The following is a 27233-nucleotide window of genomic DNA, read 5'->3' as shown; positions in this document are numbered from 1 at the left end:
TCCGAAACACACCAGTGAGTTCACAATAACAACAACAACAACAAAATAATAATTTTTTGGAGTGGCTGAGCCAAGGGGTCCTTTCTTCGTACGTCGCTTGACACATCCGAGATAAACTGACACATCTAAGATGAGATCATCGTGCTTATTACGATCCAGCTAATTCGGTTCTTCAAGCACACCTGTTGTTGATAATTAGTATGGCTGTATTAAGTTGTCTAGGATTATTGTGCGCTCGTGCGTTGGTTTAAAAGGGGATATGCATCTACAGTAGAAACACTGATCACAACCCCTTTGATTGGTTGACGAAATGGAAAAAGAGCGGCTCAATTTCTTTTGTAACACGTGTTAGGCACAGAAATGCCCCCCTGCCATAGATTGACCCCCCACATAATTGCTATCAAATATTATATTAGAACATTAATTTATAGGTTAATGGTTTACAAATTACAAATTACATGAGACAATAAAAAAAATAAGCAATATGAAAATGAATATTTTGTAAATGAAAAAAATAGAAATAATATGTATACTTTTATATTGTTTATTTTATAATAAAATTAGTTCGTCCAATTTATCATTATAAAATATAAATTTTTGATATATATAAATATTTATTTGCATATTTTTATGACAAACCCCTGAAAAATAAATGTTACAAAATAAACATTATACAAGAATTTATATTAATGGTCTTGACGGCTGTCTCGTGCCTAGGGTTTATTATAATAGTAATATCATATTTGATAATAATAAACCTATGAATTTATGTTCATATATATTATTTGATAGCGATTATGTGTGTGTGGGGGGGGAGGGGGGGTCCATGGCAGGGGGCATATACTTTTCTTTTTCCACGTGAGTCAGTCATGCTCTTTAACCAATCAGATGTGACCTCGCCATTTCAACCAATCATAACCCGCCAGGAGCGCAGACTAAATCCTGTTTACAAGAAATAAACCTGCTTCCGAGCAGGTTCAAGCTTACCGATATGTTGCTATGACAACAAATGCTAAAAGTGCATTGAAGAACGAATCAATCGAAGATCAGGACAAATCCACAACAATTAATTCCAGCTAACTGAGCGACGTATGAAGAATGGACCCAAAGTCTGGACTTAAATCCAATTGAGATGCTGTGTAATGACCATAAACATGTGTTCCTACTTAAAACAAAACCCCGTATGTGGCTGAAGGTAAACAATTTTAAAAGACGAGTGGGCCAAAATTTCTTTATGTATTTTGCATTATATAATGTATTGAAAATATTACAAGATTTATACATGCAAATTGTGATCAGCTAATAGCCCATGAAGCCTCATCAATAACATGGAAGCTCTAGTGGGTTAGAGCACCGATGTGATCAAACATATTCATGTGTTAGAATGGCCCAGTCAAAGTCCAGACCTTAATCCAACTGAGATTTGACCTGGAGCTAATCTGACTGTGCTACAGGCCAACATTTTTCTCTCTAGATGTGCGAAGCTGTTAGACACACCCCAAAAGACTTGCAGCTGTAATTGCAGTGAAATGTGTTTCTACAAATTATAGACTCAGGGAGGCTGAATACAAATGCACACCACACTTTTCAGACATTTATTTGTAAATAAAAAAAAAAGATTTTTCTTCTTCCACTTCACAAGTACTGTATGTGCAACTTTGTGTTGGTCTATCACATAATCCCAACAAAATTTATTTTAAGCATCAGAAGAGCCATAGCTTCCTTGAAATGAAACTACAGAAACAGCAGAGCAGCAGTGTTGTAAGGTGTCTCTTCTTTATCCATAAAACCATCGCTGAAAGTTACTCAACATTCTATCTGTAATGTTCTTTGTGCAGCCCTTTTGGTCCAGCCGTGCCAAAAGCAACCAGAAAAATGATTAATATGACATTAACAGATCAACCCCTATGTTCATATTTTTTGTTATTCAACCAGTGTTCTGGTGTCAATGAAATACGAGCTTGTGAGAGGCTTATGATACGCACGGGAAGACCTTTCTGCTTGGAGATGGGGTGGGATTATTGGTTAAGAAACTCAGAAGAAAACAAAGGAAAACTAAAAACATAAAAAAATAAACAGACCTCTGCCATCTATGCGAGAACGGCCAGGGCTCTGGAAACTAAAACTAAAAACTAATATCCTCTCGGGTCCTTTGCCCTTACAGCAGATTTGAGCTGGACTGACGCGTGCCGCTCTCTTTCACTCTCTTGTCGGCGTCTTAGGGAGGCAGAGGCTTGGGCTGTGCCTCTGGCTCTTAACTGCGCGCTTCGTCTGTCTGTCTTTCTTTCATTGCTTTTGTCTTGACCCTGAAACCTTACCGTGCTACCTAAATGATCGTACAAAGTGTGGAGGTATCAGGACCCTTAAATTAACATGCAACTCTAGTTATTAGTTACGTTTAGACTTTGGTAGACTAAATCAGTTTGCTTTGTGACTGGGTCTAAACTCTGATATACAGGTTCAGAAAAAGAGGCTTTTTCTCTTTCTTGGGCAGGAGCAACATTTTTGTCGTTTTCACTATCTTGATTCTTCTGAAATGGAAAATAAAAATCATTAATCTGGTTGTAAGTAAGATATTGGTAGAAGTGATACCTGAAGCAAATCAGTGGCATGTACCTCTGTGTGTGTCTCTGTTTCAGAGCCTGTGGAGACATGAGAAGGGAGACGAAGAGTGATTTAATATAAAGTAAATATACTGTGCAGTATCTGAGTATTGTGACGGTGGTGAGTTTTATATGTTTGGTCGTGTAGTTTAACATAAGCGATTGGAAACGATGCTCTGAGATGATAACACAGATGTTCCACTTTAAATGCTGAAAGAACAGCAATCATTTTTCATTTCATGTTCTTGCTTTAGTGTGTGTCGTTGTTCTTGTTCATACCTGTACAGTACTGTATGTATTTGTTGTTGTAATTGTTGTTTGTTTGTTTTTCTTGTACCAGAAATACATTAATGACCACCTGCCTTATACTGTGTAGGTCCCCCCTCTCGCCACCAACACAGTGATGATCTGTGTGTTCTGACGACTTGTCTATCAGTGGCAGCATTAACCTTTTCAGCAGTTTGTGTTACAGTAGCTCTTACAGTAGTTACAGCCTTCACTCCCCATGTGCAGCAGTGAGCCTTGTACGTGCTGAACACTACAGACCAAGAACATCCCAAGAGTTTTGGAGTTTTTCCGACCTTTAGGTACAAAATGTTTCCTTGCTGCCTAATAGATCCCACCCACTTCTAGTCACTGTAACAAAATATTGTAACTGTAGCTACTTTAAAAAGAACCAATTAGTGATGGCTGGATGTCTGGACTAGTAAAAGTAAGAACATTTTTATACACACACAGTAACAAGAGCCGACAGGATTAGAACTAAACAGCTGTTTTTGCATTAGAAAAAAAAACATTTAAAAAAAGCTTCAGTTTACTAGAGAGCATAGAATTGCACTTTGGAGGAATGGACAAAGATCATGTGGTCTGTTTTAAAGAACGAAACAACAGAGTGAATGAAACTGTGTGTGTGTGTGTGTGTGTGTGTGTGTGTGTGCGCGCATTACCTCGTGTTTTTTTTTTCCTCTGTAGGGTGACAGTGAATAACAGGGCAATAAGAACCAGCGCTAGAACCACAGACACAGTAATGATGACTGTAAGAGTTGGAAATCCTGGAAGAGAGACATCACCGTACTGTGAAAGACAATTTAAACCCATACTGTATTTTGATTATTTAGATCTTTTGGTTTTAATTGGAAAAAAAAGGGGTTATCTTTAACCAGCTGCAGTTTATAACATCGTTGCTCTTTATCGTTTTACCAAGTATAATAAATAAGTCTATAGTTCCACAACGCACAACGAAATAGAACACAGCTGGCAAGTCAAATACAGACAGATGAAGAGACACACTGGTAAAACAGACTACAGAGAGAGAAGCAGTGCTGCGAGGTTCTACTGGTGTAACAGTATGGAACAGTTCTACAGTATGAGTACATGACCACAGTGTTACACCAATACCTGATGATACTGATGCGTCCCTAATGACATTGTTCTGCAGTGTACAGGATCACAGTCAGTCAAACACCAGGGTCACATTCAAACAGACTAAACACTGCATGAGTTAAACAAAGTTTAAGTTTAAGTTTAAGACAGACCAGACTGAGGGAGGTGTAGGTGAACCATGTGTAGATTTAACCTGAATAAATACCACACATGTGGAAGTACAATAATAGGTAGGAATGTCACTGGAGCTGCGGTTTTAACCTCCTTCAGCAGACTGAGCACCAGGACAGAGACCATATTATTATTATTATTATTATTATTATTATTATTATGCAAAAAGTCTGCAATGTGAAGTAGATGAGAATATTGTAGAGGAAGAGAAATGCTCATAAAAGTTTATATTAAGCAGCAAATGTTTGGTTATAATAAAGCAGATGTTTTGTAACAGCAGTATGTACAGTACAGCAGGCAGTTAGAAGGCACTGAACTTTAATAGTTCAAATAAAATACAACAATTGTAGAGGTTTAATGATTACAAGTAACTTCCTTTCCACTGCTAAACCACAAGGCATAGCAACATGATCACCTGTGATGGTTTGATCTGTGTTCACTTCCTGGTGTAGATAAAAGAAAAATCCTTAACAAGATAAAGAACACATGATATTGTACGAACCCTGAGATGGGCGAGCGCTGGTTGAGAAGTTCACATCAGTTTGTGGATTAGCTGAAATAAAAATATACGACATGATAAATGATGTGAAAGAAATGTGATGGAGAGGAGAAACAAGAAGTTCATACCTGTTGTTGAGTGTGTTCTCTCAGCATGCACTGATGTACTCATGGAGTGTGTTAAAGTGGAGTGTGTGGTGTATGAGACAGTAGTCGTGGCAGGAACTTCTGAAAGGATGGAATGGAAGCAGGTCGTTTTATGTTCCAGATTAACATTATCTGGATTAAAGATCCTGGTATTGAGTCTAATTTATCAGTCTTTTAGTTTACAAATTTAATGAACGAGGTCTGTTTTACATTGCAAATGGGGCTTTACCAGTCTTTCTCAATCACAATATGTTCATAACCAATGAATTAATGTGTGAGAATATTTTACTCTCCTTTCTGTAACACTTACCATTTTTAACCAGCAGTAGAATCTCTGTGTATTTATCACGCCCTTTCTGATCTATCGTACACCAGTAAGTTCCTGCATCCTCTGGTCTCAGATCAGTGATGGTGACGGTGAAGACTTTGGCTGTTGTGTCGTCATACAGAGAGAATCTGGAGTCTTTAACAGGAGATCCAGACTGAACAGGAACGTCTGTAAGGTCCCAGGTGGGACAGTTACCTCTGCAGAGATACTTGTTGTTCTGTTCATGTCCAGATGTGTAGGGACATTTAATCTGAACTGATCGTCCTCTGTATCCAGTTACTGTAGTTACAGCATCAGTACCAGCTGGAGAATAATATACAGTGAAATGAAATATGATCCAGAACCATGGTGTAACATATAAGACAAGAGACAGGTACAAAATATATATAAAGGGATGCAGCAAAGCAGAATAAGTCTGTATCAAAATATTGCGCGTGTGTGTATGTGTGTGTGTGTATGCACGCTGTAGCATAATTTGAAATGACCTGTCAGGTCTATAGCTTCAGGATTGTTCCTGTTTCCATCCACCAGATGGAGCCACTCAGAGTGACGAGTTAAATTATTAAACTCTAACTAGACACACCTGTTCCTCAGGACGTGCTTAAATGTCTGGACTCAAAAGCCATGTAATTTTCCCAGGTTCAGTCACTGCTGAGGAAACAATATTGTGTGTGTGTGTGTATTCAGGAACTGGATCCTTCAAAAGATACTGTTCATAGGCCTGTGTGCTTTTCTGACTGCATAGTATGTAAAGGCCTGTCTCTGAGAGAGCAGATTTCACATAAACTCATTATGTTGTACAATAATAATAATAATATTCCTATTTATTTATGTATTATATATAATTTCTATAATACAGTGGAAACTCGCATTGCAAGTAACCTGGTTTGTGAGCGTTCCACAAGACGAGCAAAAAATATATAAAAGTACATAATATCATGTAACACACATGCACTTCTTGTTTTGACCCTGAGAGTCACGTGATCACAACTGAGCTAATGGTTTTTCTCTCTCTCTCACTGTGTGATTGTTGGTAATCTTCTCACATGCCCATTCTCAAGCATGTAAAGTATAACCGTGTGTGTGTGTGCGCGTTCTTCTCTACTCTGTAAACTGGTGTGTCTTTGTGTGTGCTTGTGCGTGTGAACGGCATCCTACACAGCAGCCCTTTGCCGACCTTGTCTGCAAACTACAGTGTGTGTGTGTATGTGTGTGTGTGTGTGCGCTTGAAAAGGATGCAGGCCAGAATTGAGAAACACTGCATGTGTATCTTGTTCTCTAGATTCAGTGCTAATACATAACTGGAATTTTATTTTATTAATTTATTTTATTTTTGGATGTTTTGTTCTTGACTGATGTTGGACTGTGTGTGCTCTCTTCATCCATTCTATTTCGTGGGTTACTGATTAGACTGAATTTGTGTTTCTCTTGGAAATTCTGAACTGTTTTTTAACTTTTTGCTGTTTTGCAGTCTGGCTATTCATTTATTAATTTTGATGCTACTGTACTATTTTTTTTATTACATTGTTGTTTTCTACTCTTTATTGTAGCTCATTGCTATATCACACTTCCTTGAGTGCAGCCTAAATACTGAAGATATCACAGTTATGATGATATTCCGCAAACAACATTAACACTTAACCTTGAGTCTGATATTTCTTTTATACAACAGATCCACAAACACCATTTATTATCAGCATATCATGTTTTGTTTCTTTATTTAACAGTTATTCTGCTCTGCCAACACGTATCCTTTCGCGGAACTAATTAACTGCAAATGGCGGAGCTGGTGACCGACAATAAGCGAGTGACATTAGTGTTATTAACAGGCTGAGAGTAGTTTTAGGTAGTTCTTACTGGTACTACAGTATGTAGCCAAAAGGTGAAGAGAATAGAGCACAAGGAGGACACGGACAGTCCTGAGAAGCTTACAATATTTATTTTATGTTTAATATCAACACCCTATTTCAGGGTGTGTCTAAATATTAGGAAGCTTTTTCTTGGGCAAAATGGAACAAAAATAGATTTAACTTACTCTGAACAGACAGCGGCTAACGCTAACAAAGTTCAATAGAGTTAGCACAGGCAGTTTATTTACATTTTAGAATTCCCTGTATTTTACACACTCTGTGGTAAATAGGTTTATTAATATCTTTTATATTTATCACAACTAGATATTCTGTAAAGTTTATTTATCTTTGTCTTCACTAACTCTTGTCTTTAATCAGAGCTCCGCTGTGGAGGACTGGGGGGTCAGACGGATGACGGTTGGCCTTTTGGAGCTACTGGAGGAGACTGAAGAAGCTGTTGAGGGAGCTGTAGGAGGGATGATGTCACAGTGCAACAGCTTTAGAATGATGTTTCGTCAGGTCTACTGTATGTTCTGTATGTATGAATTGCAAAACGTCTGTTACTTTAGGGGAAACAAAGACTTAAACTGTTCCATACAGTGATATTCAGTCCTTTAATAGTTTTTAAAAATGGATATTTTAATATAAAAGAACCAGACTGATATGCAGTTGGTGTTATCCGGGTATTTTAATGACCTTAAAGCAAAAATTAAACATGTAATCACCTGTTTTATACAAATTACTGTTTTACCTTTGACTAGTTTTGGATTTTAATATCTCCATCAAAAGAGCAAAGACAAGCTTAGGAGGAGTGGAAGGTGAGAAACCTCAATGGAGAATATTAACTATGACATGGTGCTAATTGCTGTGTGTGTGTGTGTGTGTGTGTGTGTGTGTTTGGTGGGGGGAGGGGTTCTTTAGACCTGTCTATGCAAGTGTGTTTGTGTTAAAGCCAACAGAGAAATGCAGGAGCACACACACACACACACACACACACACCTCTCCATCCACAAATGCTTTAACTGTTGTCTTGTAAATCGTTGATTTACATTTAAATACAAACAGCACAGTACATGCCCCACCAGAGACAAAAATACTTTGGATCACTGCTACACCACAATAAAGGATGCATATCGCTCTATCCCCAGAGCAGCTTTAGGACTTTCTGACCACTGCCTGGTTCATCTTCTCCCGACCTATAGGCAAAAACTTAAAACTGCTAAGCCTGTAGTAAGGACAGTAAAGAGATGGACCAGTGAAGCAGAGCAGGAATAACAGGCCTGTTTTGACTGCACTGATTGGAGTGTTTTTGAAGCTGCTGCCACCAATCTGGACGAGCTCACAGATTCTGTAACATCCTACATCAGTTTCTGTGAGGACATGTGCATCCCTACCAGGACTTTTTTAACATATAACAATGACAAACCATGGTTTACAGCAAAACTCAGACAGCTTTGTCAGGCCAAAGAGGATGCCTACAGGAGTGGGGACAGGATCTTGTACAAACAGGCCAGGAACACACTAACAAGGGCAATCAGAGCGGCTAAGAGAAGCTACTCTGAAAAACTAGAAAATCAGTTTTTTGTAAACGACCCTGCTTCTGTGTGGAAAGGCCTGAAAACCATCACTAACTACAAGACGCCAACCCCCAACTCTGTAGGGAATCAACAACTGGTTGATGACCTGAATGAGTTCTATTGTAGATTTGAAACACCCAGTTTCACACCACACCCCTGTCCTGACCCTCTTTCTACACCACCATTATCACCTCTAGCAACCATCCTCTCTTCCCCCCCCTGCACTCTAGGTCTGTGAAAAGGATGTTCGCCAGATCTTTCTAAAACAAAAGAGAAGGAAAGCTCCAGGCCCAGACGGCGTGACACCAGCCTGTCTGAAATCCTGTGCTGACCAGCTGGCTCCCATCTTTACACAGATCTTCAACAGATCACTGGAACAATGTGAAGTGCCTTTGTGCTTTAAACGTTCCACAATCATCCCCATTCCAAAAAAACCTAAAATCACAGGACTTAATGACTACAGACCAGTCGCCCTAACATCTGTGGTCATAAAGTCATTTGAAAGACTGGTGTTGGCCTATCTGAGGGACATCACAGGACCCTTACTGGACCCCCTGCAGTTTGCCTATAGAGCAAACAGGTCTGTTGATGATGCAGTCAACATGGGACTGCACTTCATCCTCCAACATCTGGACAAACCAGGGGCTTATGCAAGGGTCTTGTTTATAAACTTTTCATCAGCTTTTAATACGATCATCCCAGCACTGCTTCAGACCAAACTAAACCAGCTCTCTGTTCCTAGCTCTATCTGTCACTGGATCACCAGCTTTCTGACAGACAGGCAGCAGCTAGTGAGACTGGGGGAATTCATGTCCAACAGCCACACCACCAATACTGGAGCCCCTCAGGGATGCGTTCTCTCCCCACTGCTTTTCTCCCTGTACACCAATGACTGCACCTCTACAGACCCCACTGTCAAGCTCCAGAAATTTGCAGATGACACCACAATCATCGGCCTCATTCAGGACGGTGACGAGTCTGCTTACAGAAGTGAGGTTGAGCAGCTGGCTGTCTGGTGCAGTCTCAACAACCTGGAGCTGAACACGCTCAAAACAGTGGAGATGATTGTGGACTTCAGGAGGAACCCACCTGCACTTCCCCCACTCACCATCATGAACAGCACTGTGACAGCAGTGGAGTCATTCCGGTTCCTGGGAACGACCATCTCTCAGGACCTGAAGTGGGACATTCACATTGACTCTATTGTTAAAAAGGCCCACCAGAGGTTGTATTTCCTTCGCCAGCTAAAGAAATTCAACCTGCCACAGGAGCTGCTCACACAGTTCTACTGAGCCGTCATTGAATCCGTCCTGTGCACTTCAATAACTGTCTGGTTTGGCTCAGCTATGAAAACAGACATCAGAAGACTACAAAGGACGGTTCGGACTGCTGAAAGAATTATTGGCACTGCCCTGCCCACGCCACAAGAACTGTCCACATCCAGAGTGAGGAAAAGGGCTCGGAATATCACTTTAGACCCCTCACACCCAGGCCACCTTTTATTTGAACTTTTGCCGTCGGGTCGACGCTATAGAGCACCTAACACTAGGACAGTCAGGCACAAAAACAGTTTTTTTCCCCAGGCAATCTCCCTCATGAACAGTTAAACATCAACTGTCAATAAATATATGTGCAATATTGTGTACAGTATCACAGTGCAATATACTGTATAATACCACAGATTTCAGATATTTATATATATTATTTAAAAAGTATCTCACACCCTACTCCATTTGATGTCAAATGTGTTTTTTTTTTTGTTTTTGTTTTTTTGTCGTGCTGTTTTTGTCTTGTCATTTGTTTTCTGTTCTGGAAGCTCTGTCACTAAAACAAATTCCTTTTACGTGTAAGCGTTCTTGGCAATAAAACTCTTTCTGATTCTGATTAAACCTATGAACACAGCTGTTCAGCATCAGTCCTAAACACAAGCGCAGGGTCTGTTTTTGTCTTTAACTAAAATACATCAATACATTAATAATTTACACGGTGATAACATTGTTTATTTTGCTAAATAAGGTAATAAGCAATATTTAAAATAAAACAAACCAGGAAGTAAGTGTTTCATACATTAAAGTGCTTTGTATAACCAAGTGGCCCAACAAACATACCTACAGTTTACAGTACAAACAATGAGTGTGTGCGCTGGGGAGGATTGAAGGTGAATGAGGATAATCATTTACAAGACAAAAGACGGTCAGAGGTGTGAATGCGCATCTCCGCTTTGCTCTGTGGTGTGTGTGTGTTTGTGTTTTAGGTTCCTAGAGGTGCATTCCTAGAGTCAGTCTGACTTTATCTTTATATATATATATATATATATATATATATATATATATATATATATATATTTTTTTTTTTTAATTAGAAAACGACAACAATTATTAAAAACTTAATAATTTGCGTCTGTGCAATTTTGTTCTTAAGTGACCCATATTTATTTTTTTCTTAGTTTAAAAATGCTTTGGGTTTTAAGAACTTCATTAAAGGAAAGAGTTGAATTTGAGAAAGGGAAGGTGAGAAATTTACTGACTCTGCCCACTACTGACTGTTAGATGGTGCTAAGATGGGTTCTTTCGAATGCATTATACGTGTGATGCGAAAAGGAAGTAAATAAACACGTAGCAATGCAAAGAGGACAGAGCTGCTAAATATTTAAGCAATATAAATTAAACAAAGTGTGATCATAAGGGTTGTTGTTGCTGCTGTTTAGGTAATTGGTTCCATCGTGTTAATGAACGCAACTGTGTTCACAAAACCGAGCGTAGGGAAAGAAAAACACTCGTTAAGGCGTTTGAATGAAAAGGGGCGGCGGCTTTTCTTTGAAGACAGCGATTGCGTAATGGAGGGCATTTTAGGGCATAACAAGAAATACCAAACAGACACATGGTCTGTTTTGTCCGCAAGTGAAATACATCGATATGTTAATAATTTACACCATGATAACATTAATGCAGAAGGATCTGACTAGTACATCATGACTTTGAGATGTCCACTGTATATTCTAACCGTAGACAGTGTTTATTTTGCTGAACATTACAAAACAGCCATGTCTAAAAAAAAACAGTGCATCTTTAATAATGCCACATTGGTTTTGAGTCAGAAGTAAAATTAACGAAAGACTGAGAAGCCCCATAAACTTGACCCTGAACAGCCACGGGCTGACTTTAACAATAATAGTTGATTGTTTTTTGTATATATTTTTAAATGTTCACATGAACGTTTCAGAGTATATAATTTGTTGTGTCGTCTGTTTACAGCGTTGGCTGATTTTGTGTTTGAGACCCATGGGTTACATATACAGTAAATCATTTTTATTAGTAGTAGGCCAGGCTTTAGTAACCTTGGACAAATCACAATATAAGCCCTCACTCACGCTCTCTCTCTCTCTCTCTCTCTCACACACACACACACACACACACACACACATACAGTACACGCACACACAAATAACACATGAAATCGCGTAAAACCATAAATATATAAGCAGTGAAAAATACAGTAGTATCCTGTAGGTGATTCCTGTCCTGCGATAACAGGCGCTGACCCTCTGGAACTGTTTAGTTCTGTCAGTATTGTGTTAGTAAGTTAGTAAGTGTGAATGTTTATGGGAATTTAATCTGTCTCTGCTGCCGCATCTATTCACCGTAGTGATAAGTGATTAATGTCCCATCAGATCTTTGATAGGGGAACGTTATGCTGGTTAAATGACTAAAGAAATACTGATCCCTGGACAGATATTTGTTCCAGATATTATGCGTTATTAATCGATTTGTTATGCCAATCTTCGACTATCAGTGAAAAAAACATTAGCGAAAACACCAAAAATATAACGAAAACAAACCCAAGCAGAAGTTACATTTTAAGCTTTACTTTGCAGCAAAATATTATCTACCAGTGTATTAAACGGAAGTAGATCGGAAACGGAAATACACCGTAATGTAAAATACTGTACATAGCCCGCATTTGTAACGATCGGTATATATAAATTACAAATGTTACTGTGTCTTTAAGGATTATTAAGGATGTCTTGAAGAATATTGCAGTAAGTAAGTAAAATAGCATAAGCATCATGGGTTGTGTGGGCTGCCTGGACACTGCAGTTAACTGAAGCAGTCAATGCTCCACCTGGCGGGATTTTACAGCATTGCATCTTTTTATAAAGCGCATGGGGCGTTTATGAGGCGGGGCATCGTTAACTGCGTCATAACGGGAGATTACATTCCGTGCACGGATCGAGCATGGTCCAGTCATCGTCCTGTCAAGGACGTGTCATGCTCCAAGCAGAAGTTTGACGTGGCTCCCACTGTATTTAAACAAGAAAAATTAATAGAAAAAATCCTACACGTCCTACAACAGGACTATCTGCTCTCGGCTAGACTCGATAGAAAACACTAAACTCACATTCTGTGTTGAACAACAGGAAGAAGAGAGATGAGACTGCAGGCCGACTGCACTGATAAAGCATTAGTCCTGATCTTTAAACACATAACCTGTAGTTAAGGACTGTTGTTCAGCTCGTATACAGATACACAAACTCTTCAAAGTCAATTTTACACTGAAAATAAGTAGAGATAATGTTCCCATGTGTAGGTGACTTGAACATGTAGGTTTCCTCATGCAGTAAGTGAAGTGGAAGCTCGTCTGTGTGCTTCTGAAGATAACCAGGAGCTCTCAGCACCCCTAAGAACTTCACTACTTTAAACACTGGAACCTCTCTATAAAAGTTCTGTGCTAAATATCCATCAGTGCAAAGCTTTAATGTGACACTGATATTGAACACTGAGACTGATGAGGATTTGGAAGTGTTTGTACTTACCTAGAATCACGCAGAAGGTGAAGATGAGGACCATCTCCAGTTTCATCCAGACTCACAGAAATTTACTTGATGAAAAAAAACATCTCTGTCTCCGTGGTTTATTTATGTGCTGTCAGTAGACAGTAACGTCACATCCACTTCTACTTGAAGCCACAACAGACAACCATTCAGGAAGTGTGTGTGTGTGCATTTGTGTGTGTAAAGTGTTGAGCTCAGCTGCAGTAAAAACACCTTCATAAATTCAGAAGATAATTCTGGTCACCTTATTAAAAGTTGATTAGTGTAATACACTGTAAACTGCAATGCACATTTTTCCTCTCTGAATCTGTGCTAGTTTAGAGTATATAGTATTATTTTATTGTATTTACATTTAATAACAGTGTTTTGTAAATTAGATTTTTTTTATCTGATTGAATGAGATGTACTTCAGGATTAATTGTGGTGTTAGTGAGGTGGTTCACCAAACGCTCTACATGAACATCGTTCTGTCCCTGTTTAATAGTCTGTCCTTACTGCTCCCTAGAGGACACAGGGCCAGGGTATGATACAGGAACACTATATAACACGGCAGTGTTTTAAAAATGGACTCGTACAAGACTGCCACAGACAATGCTTTCAGAGTGGTGAAGGAGATGAAGCAGCACTACGGGAGAACTTCAGTAGCTTTTAGCAGAGACAAAGGATTATAAAAGACTATAAAACATGATAAAATGGTGAATGTGTCTCTAAACACCTTCTATGCTTGCTTTGAGGCTGCGGTTAAGGGCGCTAACAATGCTATCAGTACTAATAGTGTTAATGACAGCAGACAGAAACATGTTCATCATCTTTAGAGCATGGCAACGAGGACAGCCTTTAGTTGGGTGAACACCAGGAAAGCAGGACTGCATTTTTATTGCACATGTAATACATTTTATTATGGTGGGAGTGGCATACTGTGTATTAGCACATATTCATCACATAATATTTAACCTGTCATTCCATAAGAACTCTGAAAGATGTAAAGACAAAAACTTGTATCTTAGTAAGGACCCCTTTACTAGGTACGATACATGCTACTAAGTAATGCTATTTATTGTAAAAACAAGTGCTACTGATGTGTGGTTTGACACCCAAGACCCACAAACATACCATCAGGTCAGGTGGATTCAGATCTTTACATCCCCCATGTAAAGAAAAGATTTCAGGTTGCAGGAGAGTCCATTTCAGAAAAGCTTGAAGTGAGATCATAAAAATAAGGGGATTGGTTTTGCATGTACTCTACACACACATGATACCCCTCTGTGCATGCCCAGCCATTTTGTTTAGAACTAACCATGCACATTACCTGGCATGTATTATGTGATGGCAGGCCACTCAGTGCAGGTGCTTCTTACACACACACACACACACATTGCTCACACCCTGTAGGGTGTCCAACAATGGAGTGCAGCTAACAAGGGGGTGGGCCGTCAGAACTCACCTGGGCTGGATGCCGATCAGCAATCTTTTCAGCGCCCATGTAGCCTTTAAAAAAGCTCTCTCGCTTCCAGTCTGTGTAGTAACAATAATGCTATAACTTACACAAATATTTTTTCTCCCTAGACACCAGTGCTTCTGCGGTCTGTTCCTCTAGGAGAAAGCTGCCCAGTCTCGCATGCGTTCTGCTGTCTCTGCTTAGAACCGCAGGTTGAGTGGGTCATCTGGGACGGGTATCTATCTATCTATTTTCAGTTTATTTACCACATGGATGATCTTTGTAGTTAATCTATTTGAAAGAAACTGAAGAGAAACAGCTTAGTTTCCTCCCACAGTACAAAGACTTGCACAGTATGTTAGTTGGTGTTACCAAATTCCACGTGTTGTGTGTGTGTAAGAGAGAGAGAGAAAGGTAGAGAGAGAGAGATTAAACTGAATTTTTTAATTACCCTGGAGATATACAATCATTTTTATTATTTGTAAACTAAGTACGAAAGTAAATAATAAAATATTAACATTATAAAATAATATTACTTAAAATACCTTTTTCATGAACCTTATCATTGCATGGAGACTTGGCCTACAAATCTTTTCAAAAACATATATTCTCGGTTTTATTCTAGCCAGTGAGAACAAAACAAATCAGGATGAATCTGATATTTTTAAATTTGATTGGATCCACTCACATATCTGATCCTAAATCCTATCTCATATCTGAACCCCACTGGAAATCTGTGGGCTGAGCTGAAGATGAGAGTGCACAGAGGATGGCACTAGGCCCCTGAATGATCTGGAGAGTTTCTGTAAAGCTCTTAAACATCATTAAATGTTACAGAAGAACTCTGCTGGGGTTTTATGGTAAAAAGATTGTTTACAAAAGTAGTCAACTGGGTCAGTCATTTAATGCACTGAAAATAAGGATGATGACTTTTTTTTCTTGATGAAAATTTATTTCAATTAAAGATTTTTTTCTCTCTCTTTTTCAGTGTACGATGAACCTACTTCAGCCAAAGGTGAATTATTCCTAACCATTTTTACCATTGGGAGGGTAAACAGGGGTGTAATGAATCTTACAAGTTTACATTTACATTTAGGCATTTGGCAGATGCTCTTATCCAGAGCGACTTACAAAAAGTGCTTTAAAGTTTACATCATTGGATACATACTTACACTGGGTTAACTAGGTTAATAACTAAGTGCCATTAGTCTAACACAACTGGGAAGAGTTTTTTCCTTTTTTGGGGGGGGGGGGGGGTTAGTTCAAGTACTGAAGAAACAGATGCGTCTTGAGTCGTCGTTTAAAAATAGCCAAAGTCTCAGCTGTACAGACATCTAGAGGAAGTTCATTCTACCACCTAGGTGCCAGAACAAAAAAGAGCCTGGATGAATGCTGCCCTCGATCCCTAAGAGATGGTGGAATGAGGCGCGCAGTGCTGGAGGATCGGAGGGAACGTGGTGCAGTGTGTGGTGTGATTAGAGCAGAGAGGTAAGTGGGTGCTGGGCCATTTTTAGCTTTGTAGGCAAGCATCAGCATTTTGAATTTAATGTGGGCATGTAGGAGTGGTTTGTTGTGGGAGAACTTGAGAAGGTTAAAAACGAGACGTGCTGCTGCATTCTGGATCAGTTGCAGAGGACGAATCGTGGACAGAGGCAGGCCTGCCAGGAGTGAGTTGTAGTAGTCCAGTCTTGAAATAACAAGGGACTAAACAAGCACCTGAGTAGCCTGTGAAGAAAGAAATGGGCGAATTCTTCTGATATTGTAAAGAAGAAATCTACAAGAGCAAGTAAGGTTAGCGATGTGTGGGGAAAATGACAGATGATTGTCCACGGTTACCCCAAGATTGCGGGCAGTAGTTGAAGGAGTGATTTGGTTGTTGTCCAGGGATATCACAAGGTCTTGACATAGGGATGAATTATCTTGACAAGTTATTAGTTATGGTTATATTTTGGTAGATTAAGTCTAAATGGTGAAGGGCTGGGTCTAGATTCTGATAGACACATTCAGGTGAAGTGTCTTTTTCTTGTGGTTGGACAGAAAGTACATATTGGTCCCTTTCACCATCTTTGTTTATCTGAAATGAAAAAAAGAAATCATTAAATACTTGTACCTAAAATTATCGTTAAAGTAACGCCTGAACAAAACAGTGGCATGTACCTTTCTGAGAGATTGTGTGACTGCTTTAGAGCCTGCAGAAGGACGAGAAGGGCAATTAAGTTTGGTTTAATTTAAATGATGTACACAGGACAATCTCTGAGTATTGACCGTGAAGATTTGTGTTTTGTTTTTTTGTCTACTTTAATATATTGCTGGATCTGAAATGAAGCACTATGATTATAAGAAAAACTTCAACTTTAAATTAACTCCACACTTTTAAATTTACAGATGTGTACAGTTGTTCAGCTCTAAATGCTGAAAGTTCTAGTTAAAGAGACAGAACTGTACCTCAACTAACAAGCACCAGCATGGAGTTAACATGGAACTTAACATGGAATACAAGGCTGTGTAAGACACAGTACTGTAGCCCATTTAGAAGTTAAAACATGATGATGAATGAATCAAAAACATATATTTAAAAGGGATGTTACCTTGATGTTTTCTTTTGCAGTAGATTCCTATAATCACAGCAACAATGAACAACACTGCACCTCCACCCATCACGATGTAGCCAGGGTTACCTGGAATATCTGTACACGACATTAGTGTATAACACATAAACATAATGGATTAAGTCAAGATTATTTACTTGTTTATTTATGTATTTGTTTAAATGGAATTTTATAACTTTATTTTTTATTTTCTTATCCCTCATGTTGTGTTCTGGTCAAATCTGACTGATTTACATGTTTCCTCTCTAAAAAACTACAGTTAATCACATTGCTTGTCATGAGGTTCCATGACTTTGTTTACACATTTAAACACTAAATGAATGTATAAGTTATATGCAACTTTTATACAATCATGGTTTTCCCAGTTAATAATGACCAGTCATTGGAAATAAATGGGTAATACTACAATTAGTGTATAAAAGTCTGTCTCCTCAACAACAAGGGACTGAACTGATAAACACACACACACACAAAAACACACACACACACACACGCACACACACACTTTTTGGCTTCCATGTCAACCCTCACCGGAACCTATCGACAATATAATTTTTACCCCATGGAAACCACACCTGTTAAAAAACAAAACTGCTAACTTGTTTCAATCTTGTCTTATAAACGGAAACGGAAAGATCCAGCGTGTTTTGCTAACCCCGATACAGTTCTCCGTGATCAGTTTATAGAATTTGTTAAAGATGGTATGCTTCGTCGTGGGTTACGACGTCAGGTTAGATTAGATTCCACCTTGAGCTTTCTAGATGCCCGACAGGAAGCCTTGCGTTGGGTAGAGGAGGGCGAAAACCCCTGTATCCAATGACCTCGTGCATAGTCGTGTAGTATTCCTAATGTTACCGATCTTTTAGTTCAGTCTAATGCCATTATAAGTAAGCCCCGAGATGAGTTAACAGAAGTCAAAGAAAGTCTTCGTAAACAGCAGGCCCAGTTAGATACTATTCTTAAGCGTTTAGAGTCCTCTGTCTCTCAAGCTGTTTCACAATCCTTTTTACCACCCGCTCCTCTTGCCCCTAGGGTTGGGGTTTGTAGCCAACATTATCGTTATCATTCAGATGGTAGACCTATATGCTTGCGTTGTAATCAACCTGGGCATATTGCAAGATTTTGTAAAATCGAATTGGGTACAACACCCAGGGTAGCCACAGTATCTAGGTCTTCTACTCAGTCATCGGAAAACTAGTGCCCCCCGGCAGCATTGCCCATGTGCCGGGTGGGGAATCCCTGGGCAACTCCTCCGTAGAGGGGCTTCGACTTTTAGGTAAATGTCCAACAGTAGAAATTACAATTGGTGGGGTGACTGTAGCATGCCTGCTGGACACAGGATCTATGGTGACCACCGTTATCCAGCAATTCTATGAGCAATATTTGCAACCTCAGCTCCAGTTTCAGTTGCAATCGTGTCAGTGGCTTAAGCTTAAGGCAGCCAATGGCTTGGATATTCCTTATTTGGGGTATTTAGAGACAACCATAGGTGTACTTGGTAAGATCCTGCCCAAGATGGGCATCTTGGTAGTAAAAAATTGTTCTGATTCTGTTACCCAGTCCAGAAGAGAACAGGTGCCAGGATTGTTGGGAATGAATGTTATTAGTAGTTGTTACCAAGAATTGTTTTTGGAGCATGGGGCTAGGTTATTTGATTCTCCTTTTGTGCAACATGCGGGGAAAGTATGGCAGAGAGCTTTTACTAAGTGTCACCACTGGGAACGCACCCTAGAAACTGGATATGTGGGTTCAGCTCGAGTCCAGAAGGGGCCAGCGGTGCGGGTGCCAGCAGGCACCATGAAACTAGTTTCAGCAACTTGTCATCATAGGGTTGGGGGCCACATTTAACACCTGTTTTTTGGAACCAGTATCATTTGTAGATGGTCGGTTGCCTGGGGATCTTTTGGTTCCCTCTGCCTGTCTTGCTGTTGCTAGTGGGGTGGTTAAGGTGCCGGTCGTTAATGTGGGGAGCCAAGATCGTTGGCTTTGGCCAAAGACCATACTTGGAGAATTGCATATTGTTCAGTCACCCGTTTTAAAATCTTCTGTCCAGTTTCACGTACAGAATGATGAGTCTGAGGAAGTAGCCCTTATTCAGTCAGTTGAAGTTGAGAGTAAACCTAATGTTAATTTTTCCCATCTCACTTGGCCCATGCTGTCTGGTGCAGAACATCAGCAAGTTCAAGCATTACTTGGGAAATATGCTAATGTATTTAGCCAGGGTATTTGGGCTGCACTGAATTACTTCAGCATACTATCCCGTTGTTAGATGATGTACCCCTTCGCCAGCGTTATCGTCATCTGCCCCCTTCGCAGTATGATTTTCTTAAGACTCATATTCAAGAACTGGTTGAACAAGGTATAGTAAAGCCCAGTTGCAGTTCGTATGCCTCACCTATAGTGGTGGTTCAAAAAAAGGATGGTTCTATTCGGTTATGCATAGACTATCGACAACTTAATGCAAAAACTTTTAAGGATGCTTTTCCCTTGCCTCGAATAGAGGAGACGTTGAATGCGCTTAGTAGGGCCAAGTGGTTTAGTACATTGGACCTGGCAAGCGGTTATAATTAGGTTTCCGTAGCCCCTCAAGATAGGGAAAAGACTGCGTTTTGCACACCCTTTGGGTTATTTGAATTCAATCGTATGCCCTTTGAGTTGTGCAAAGAGCGGCTCATGGAGCGCATTTTTGGCGATCAGAGTCTTCATGCCCTTTTGTTATATCTGGATGATATTGTAATTTTTTCTAGTAGATTTGACCAACATCTCGAGCGGTTGGAGATGGTATTGAGCCGGCTTCGAACTCATAATTTGAAAGTAAAATTGAAGAAGTGTCATTTTTTTCAAACTGAGGTAGGATATTTGGGTCACGTAATATCAGCGGCCGGGGTGGCCACCGACCCCGAAAAAGATCAGGGCTGTTGCGGAATGGAGCCGTCCTAATTCAGTAAGAGAGTTGAGGTCATTTCTTGGTTTTGCATCATATTATCGTTGGTTTGTGGAGGGGTTTGCAGGATTGGCGGCTCCCTTGCATAAATTAGTTGGGGTTCTACAGGGCACCCGGAAGCGGGCTGTATCCTCTGGGTAGAGTTCTTTTGAACAGCATTGGAATGACACTTGTGAAAAGTCTTTTAGTGACTTAAAAGAACGGCTTATTCAGGCTCCCGTTTTGGGATATGCTGATTTTACTCGTCCTTTTATCCTAGAGACTGATGCCAGTAACCTAGGTCTGGGCGCAGTCCTATCTCAAGAACAGGGGGGGCTTCGGAGACCTATTGCTTTTGCTAGTTGAGGACTTCGGCTAAGTGAGAGAAATATGACCAATTATAGTGCAATGAAGCTGGAGCTCTTGGCCCTTAAATGGGCAATGACCGAAAAGTTTAGAGAATATCTCCTTGGTCATAAGGTGACTGTTTATACTGACAACAATCCATTGCGTTATCTCGAGTCAGCAAAATTGGGGGCGGTTGAACAGCGCTGGGTTTCCCAACTTGCTTTATTCGATTATGAGATCAAGTACCGGCCAGGTACAGCTAATCACAATGCAGATGCGCTTTTAAGGCTCCCTTTAAAGTCTACAGATCAGTCTGCTCCTGTGTCGTCAGGTATTGCTGTCCCTTTATCATTTTCTATGCAGTAGAGACCATCTGGACTGGGCCCCCAGGTGGTGGAAGCATTAATGGTGAATGCTGTCCCGGCTAGGAATAAGGCTGACCTGAGAGCATTGCAGGCTGCAGATCTGTATATCAAGGTATTCTTGCAATTGTGGGTAGCGGAGCGGCGTCCCACAGCCACAGAGGGTTTGAAGGGGTTGTCGAGGGAGGTTCAACAGTTGGTAAGACAGTGGCCTCGGATGCGTGAGGTGGATGGGGTCTTGTATAGAGTAGTTCAGATCCCACCTTTTAGAGAGTTTGTGTGGCAGCTGTTATTGCCTAAAGGGCTCCAAGGAGAAGTGCTCACTAGCCTTCATGACAATCACGGACATTAAGGAGTAGAGCGTACTACAGCTCTTATACGTCAAAGGTGCTATTGGCCTAATATGTGGCAAGATGTAAAGAAATGGTGCATGGAGTGTGAACGTGGCAGTGTGGCTAAGGCCTCACAACCCAAAGTGAGAACATTTTTTGGGAGTTTGTTAGCTAGCAGACTTCTGGAAATCATTGCAATCGATTTTACAGTCTTGGACAAAGCAAGTAATGGGCAGGAAAACGTTCTAGTTGTGACAGATGTTTTTTCCAAATTTACGCAAACCTATCCCACGCCTGACCAAAGAGCAAGTACCGTGGCTAAGATCTTAACAGAGAAGTTGTTTTATGTGTATGGCATACCGAAAAGAATTCATTCGAACCAGGGGCCCAGTTTTGAGGGGGAATTGTTGAGGCGGTTGTGTGATTTGTATGGTGTTGCAAAAAGTAGAACAACTCCATATCATCCTGAGGGGAATGGCCAATGCGAAAGATTTAATCGGACATTGCATGATTTGCTTTGTACCTTGCCATTAAAACAGAAACGAAAGTGGCCACAATTGTTGCCACAGCTCCTCTTTGCGTATAATACAACGGTGCACCAGTCGACTCAACATTCTCCTTATGAGCTGATGTTTGGGCAGAAGCCTAAATTACCTGTTGACCACCTGCTTGGCAGTAGTGATGAAGCTGGAGTATAGTGTACTCAGTCAGATTGGGTTGCTCAGCATCAAGAGTATTTGACTTCTATTTATACTAGTGCCCGAAGGCATTTTGAAACTGCAGCGGAGCGGCGAAGGGCTAACTTCCCAGAGTCGGTACTGATACTGCCCTCGGGCACTTTAGTTAATTGTAGAAATCATTTTTAGGGCCCACATAGGATCCAGTTTAGTCTGTGGCAGCACAATGGCCAAGTGATATATTGCTCGTGAAGCTGTGGAATTCACAATGACAATGACGGTGATCGGGGAGAGAGAAGCCATGTTAAGGGTGAGGAAGAGTCAGAGGTTACAGATGACAGAGAGTACACCCCAGAGGAGGAAGACCCTGACAGTGATGAGGAAGGAGACCCAGCTGAAGCTGTAGTCTCCTTTCGGACCAAAATAATTCAAATTTTCAAGGGCTCCGACACCTTCCACGAACACCATCCACTACTGCTTCGGTGAGAGACATGCAAGCAACTGTAACAACGTCCACAACAACCAAAGAATGAAAAGGCAAAAGAAAGAAGTGCCGACTGTGTGCACCAAGAAATAAGACAAGCTTTGTGTGCCACAGATGTGGTGTATATGTTTGCAAAGAACTTCCAAGGACCTCAGTATATTACCCAATATGCTCATAAGAAGACAAAACTAAGGAACATTGTGATGACACTAGTATTTTCAGATAAATAATCTAAAAAAATATAAAATAGATAAATCCTATTGGTCATTTTTGACCGGGAACACAAAAGATGTTATTTTGTGCCACAGTTAAAAAAAAAAATTCACTGGTTTTACAAAAGTGACTTTGATAAACATTTCAATGAAGTAATCTGTGCTAAATAGGACACTAAGTTACATCTTAGTGTTTGTTATAGTCAAAATAATATCTATATAATGGTATTTTCCCCAAAACAAACAAATGGTATGAGCTCAGGTAAATAAGGCCGAGGACATACACAGCAAATACAAGTTTAAAACCTATAATATACACTCAACAAAAATATAAACGCAACACCTTTGTTTCTGCTCCGATTTTTCATGAGATGGACTTAAAGATATAAAATTCATTCCAGATACACAATATTACCATTTCTCTCAAACATTGTTCACAAATCAGTCTAAATGTGTGATAGTGAGCACTTTTGCTTTGCTGAGATAATCCATTCCACCTCACAGGTGTGCCACATCAAGATGCAGATCTGACATGAGTAGTGCACAGGTGTACCTTATACTGCCCACAATAAAAGGCCACCCTGGAATGTGCAGTTTTGTCTCACAGCAAAATGCCACAGATGCCACAAGCATTGAGGGAGCGTGCAATAGGCATGCTGACAGCAGGAATGTCAACCAGATCTGTTGCTTGTGCATTGAATGTTCATTTCTCCACCATAAGCTGTCTCCAAAGGCATTTCAGAGAATATGGCAGTACATCCAACCGGCCTCACAACCGCAGACCACGTGTAACCACACCAGCCCAGGACCTCCACATCCAGCAGGTTCATCTCCAAGATCGTCTGAGACCAGCCACTCAGACAGCTGCTAAAACAATTGGTTTGCATAACCAAACAATTTCTGCACAAACTGTCAGAAACCGTCTCAGGGAAGCTCAACTGCATGCTCGTCGTCCTCATCGGGGTCTTGACCTGACTCCAGCTCCAGCTTGAGTGGGCAAATGCTCACATTCGATGGCATCTGGCATGTTGGAGAGGTGTTCTCTTCACGAATGAATCTCGGTTTACATTGTTCAGGGCAGATGGTAGACAGCGTGTGTGGCGTTGTGTGGGTGAGCGCTTTGCTGATGTCAATGTTGTGGATCGAGTGGCCCATGGTGGTGGTGGGGTTAGGGTATGGTCAGGCATCTGTTATGGACAAAGAACACAGGTACATTTTATTGATGGCATTTTGAATGCACAGAGATACCGTGATGAGATCCTGAGGCCCATTGTTGTGCCATACATCCATGAACATCACCTCATGTTTCAGCAAGATAATGCACGGCCCCATGTTGCAAGGATCTGTACACAGTTCTTGAAAGCGGAAAATGTCCCAGTTCTTGCATGGCCAGCATACTCACCGGACATGTCACCCGTTGAGCATGTTTGGGATGTGCTTGACCAGCGTATACGACAGCGTGTACCAGTTCCCACTAATATCCAACAACTTCGCACAGCCATTGAAGAGGAGTGGACCAACATTCCACACGCCACAATTGACAATCTGATAAACTCTATGCGAAGAAGATGTGTTGCACTGCATGAAGCAAATGGTGGTCACACCAGATACTGATCGGTTCTGAGTCCCCAGACCCCCAATAAAGCAAAAAAAAATGCATATTTCCAATTTTCCAAGTCAAAATTTATAAAAAATCTTTTAATCTTTCCGCTCGTCTTGCGGAACACTCCAAACCATGTAACTCGCAATCTGAGGTTTCATTGTACTATCAATTAATATCCATTGAGGGGAAAATAATTTACTTGGGAAAAACAAGAAACTATAACAATGGAGTTAGTGCATTCCACTATTTTATGAGGTGTTCAGTAGGATGTTGCTGTCCTTCATTTGATGTGCAGGATTATGATGATAGACAGAAAACATGTTTTTAGCAGCTGATTTATTTATTTATTAAGACAAAAGCTTGTGTTTTAGCCCTGGTCAGTATCTTAAACTCCTTTACAGTGTAGATGGAGCATGTACAGTACATACCATGGGATGAGTGAGTGATGGTCTGGTTGTTAACTTCATTTAATTGAGTAGCTAAAAAAAGTCATATATAGTAAATGACATGACAGAAATGTAATAAAGAAAAGTTCAGGAATAAAGTTTATACCTGTTGCTGGGCTTGTTCTTCCAACATGCACAGATGAAGTCTTGATAAGGGTTGAAATGGTGTGTACAGGCTGAGAGACAGTAATGCTAACAGGAACGTCTGATTGAATAAAAAAACAAGGTCAAATTACAAACTCACTTCTGCATGTTTCAAATCTTTTGTACATATACAAACAAAAAAAATAAAACAAAGGACTATAAATTGAGCCTCATTAATCAGTTGTTTATTATATTTGTGTATATATGTTTTTTTCTGGCTAAGCTGAGCTACAGTATAAATTCTCACTACTACAATATTACTTATCAGGCATAAATTAATAAGCATGTTCTGGTAGTCCTGGGCAGTAAGGATTTTAAATAAAAAGCTCATAAAGAGCTGAAAGGGCCAAAATAACTAATGACAAACAGAAAGAATGCAGCCTGCACAGTGTAAGCTAAATCATCCAGTAATGCATCTCAAACATTGCAGTGTGTTGACTACCTCACAGACATGCTAATTGTTGCTATGTTTATGAGTTTTTTGTCTCATCTGTTTACTCACCCATTTCAACAAGCAATTTAATCTCAGTGTAAATATCACTCCATGACTTCTCTATTGCACACCAGTAAGTTCCTTCATCCTCTGGAGTCAGATCAGTGATGGTGACGGTGAAGACTTTGGCTGTTGTGTCATCATACAGGGAGAATCTGGAATCTTTAGCAGAAGATCCAGACTGAACAGGAATGTCTTTAATTCCAGGCCACACGGGGCATTTACCTCTGCAGAGATACTTGTTGTAATCTTCATATCCAGTTTCATAGGGGCATTTAATCTGAACTGATCGTCCTCTGTATCCAGTTACTGTAGTTACAGCATCAGTACCAGCTGGAGAATAATATACAGTGAAATGAAATATGATCCAGGACCATGGTGTAACATATAAGACCAAAATGAAGCTCAGTATCCAGGAATTGAGGTGACATAAGTACATAAATGCAATACACAAGAAAAAGTACCTGCCTAAAACTGTACTAAACTACAAGTACTGTAGGTGTACCACTTTATTTCTTTCCATAATTAGAAGTACATGTGCTCAATGTATGTATTTTTTTTTCTTATGTATTTTATATTTTATATGTTTGTATTGTTACGTTTAGTAAAAAAATTAGTAGAGGCTGGCATCTTTCCAGAACAAACATTAGAGCAAAGGGATGAGGCAGATGTTGGCGCAGAAAGTGACTCAAATTCGGTTACTAGCGGTAAAAGTGTAGCTTCTGTAGATCCTCAGGTAGCTTTGAAATTAAAAGAGCTTGATCTTGCGTTAAAGAAGCAGGAGTATGAGACACAAGTGCTTCGGCTGAAAGCTCTTGAAATTCAAGCTGATCGTGATATTAAATTGCGCAAGCTTGAGTTAGAGGTGCAAACGCTGCGTAGTCGCCCAATTCCGGTGCCTCGTGTGAGGCCGCCCTCTTCTAGTGATGGTGTGGTATCAGGGTCTGAGTTTGATGTTAGCAAATATGTCAAGTTAGTGCCACCCTTTCGTGAGTCTGAGGTAGACTCCTATTTTGTTGCTTTTGAGCGTGTTGCCGCGAAATTAAATTGGCCAAAGGACATGTGGGCCTTATTGCTGCAGTGTAACCTTGTTGGCAAGGCACAGGAGGTATGTGCTGCCTTACCAATTGAGGAGTCATTGGACTATGATGCTGTGAAAGCAGTCGTGTTGAGGGCATACGAGTTAGTCCCAGAAGCCTATCGACAAAAGTTTCGAGCGTGTTTAAAGCAAGCCAAACAAACACATGTGGAGTTCGCAAGAGAAAAAAAAACTCTCTTTGAGAAGTGGTGTCTTGCTAGTAAGGTTACCACGTTTGAAGGATTGCAGGAGTTAATTTTACTTGAAGATTTTAAAACTTGCTTACCGGAAAACGTTGTTGTCCATTTAAATGAACAAAAAGTATTAAAGCTTACTGATGCGGCAGTGCTTGCAGACGAATTTGCACTTACTCACCGAACTGTCTTCTCCTCTGTGCGTCCGTCTAAAACTCCTCTCGTTACAGAAACTGTCGCTCGCATTGTGCCTAAAGCTAATGTCAGTATGTCTGGTGGTGGTGGGAAGTCTGTTTTGAAGGGCACAGAGAAAAGGAGGGTTTGTTTTTACTGCCTTGATCCTGGTCATATGATTTCTGACTGTAAGGCGTGGAAGCAAAAGGCCACGTTCACAAAACCTAAAAGCGTTGCGGCTGTACAAGCTGTTCTTGATTCGTTCACGGTTGACACTTCCTCCTATAGTCCTTTTCTACTATCAGGTTATGTGTCCCTGGCAGGAGAC

At 40.3% G+C, this 27233-nt stretch overlaps 1 protein-coding gene across 1 annotated transcript; it reads right to left on the bottom strand.

The window, feature by feature from the left end:
* Positions 1-4568: 4568 nt before the first annotated feature.
* LOC128506983 (uncharacterized) lies at positions 4569-26977 on the bottom strand. Its single transcript, XM_053477600.1, has 9 exons — positions 26913-26977; positions 25469-25686; positions 24929-25027; positions 24805-24855; positions 17415-17513; positions 13371-13421; positions 5113-5433; positions 4785-4883; positions 4569-4600 (listed from the first exon to the last, which is right to left on the bottom strand). The coding sequence occupies exons 1-9, from the start codon at positions 26975-26977 to the stop codon at positions 4569-4571; spliced, it is 1035 nt and encodes a 344-aa protein (XP_053333575.1).
* Positions 26978-27233: the final 256 nt, after the last annotated feature.

The sequence above is a fragment of the Clarias gariepinus genome, chromosome 18, assembly GCF_024256425.1.
Source record: "Clarias gariepinus isolate MV-2021 ecotype Netherlands chromosome 18, CGAR_prim_01v2, whole genome shotgun sequence".
Taxonomy (NCBI): Eukaryota; Metazoa; Chordata; class Actinopteri; order Siluriformes; family Clariidae; genus Clarias; species Clarias gariepinus.
This window is presented reverse-complemented; position numbering and strand designations above follow the sequence as displayed.

Excerpts from the sequence above, each read along its gene's own strand:
- LOC128506983 (XM_053477600.1), bottom strand. The coding sequence starts at position 26,977 with ATGCGAGCGACAGTTTCTGTAACGAGAGGAGTTTTAGACGGACGCACA. Across the intron at positions 5,434-13,370 it reads CACCTTCTGCGTGATTCTAG|CTGGTACTGATGCTGTAACT; the intron begins GTAAGTACAAAC and ends ATTATTCTCCAG. Across the intron at positions 4,601-4,784 it reads GAGAACACACTCAACAACAG|GAAGTGAACACAGATCAAAC; the intron begins GTATGAACTTCT and ends TATCTACACCAG.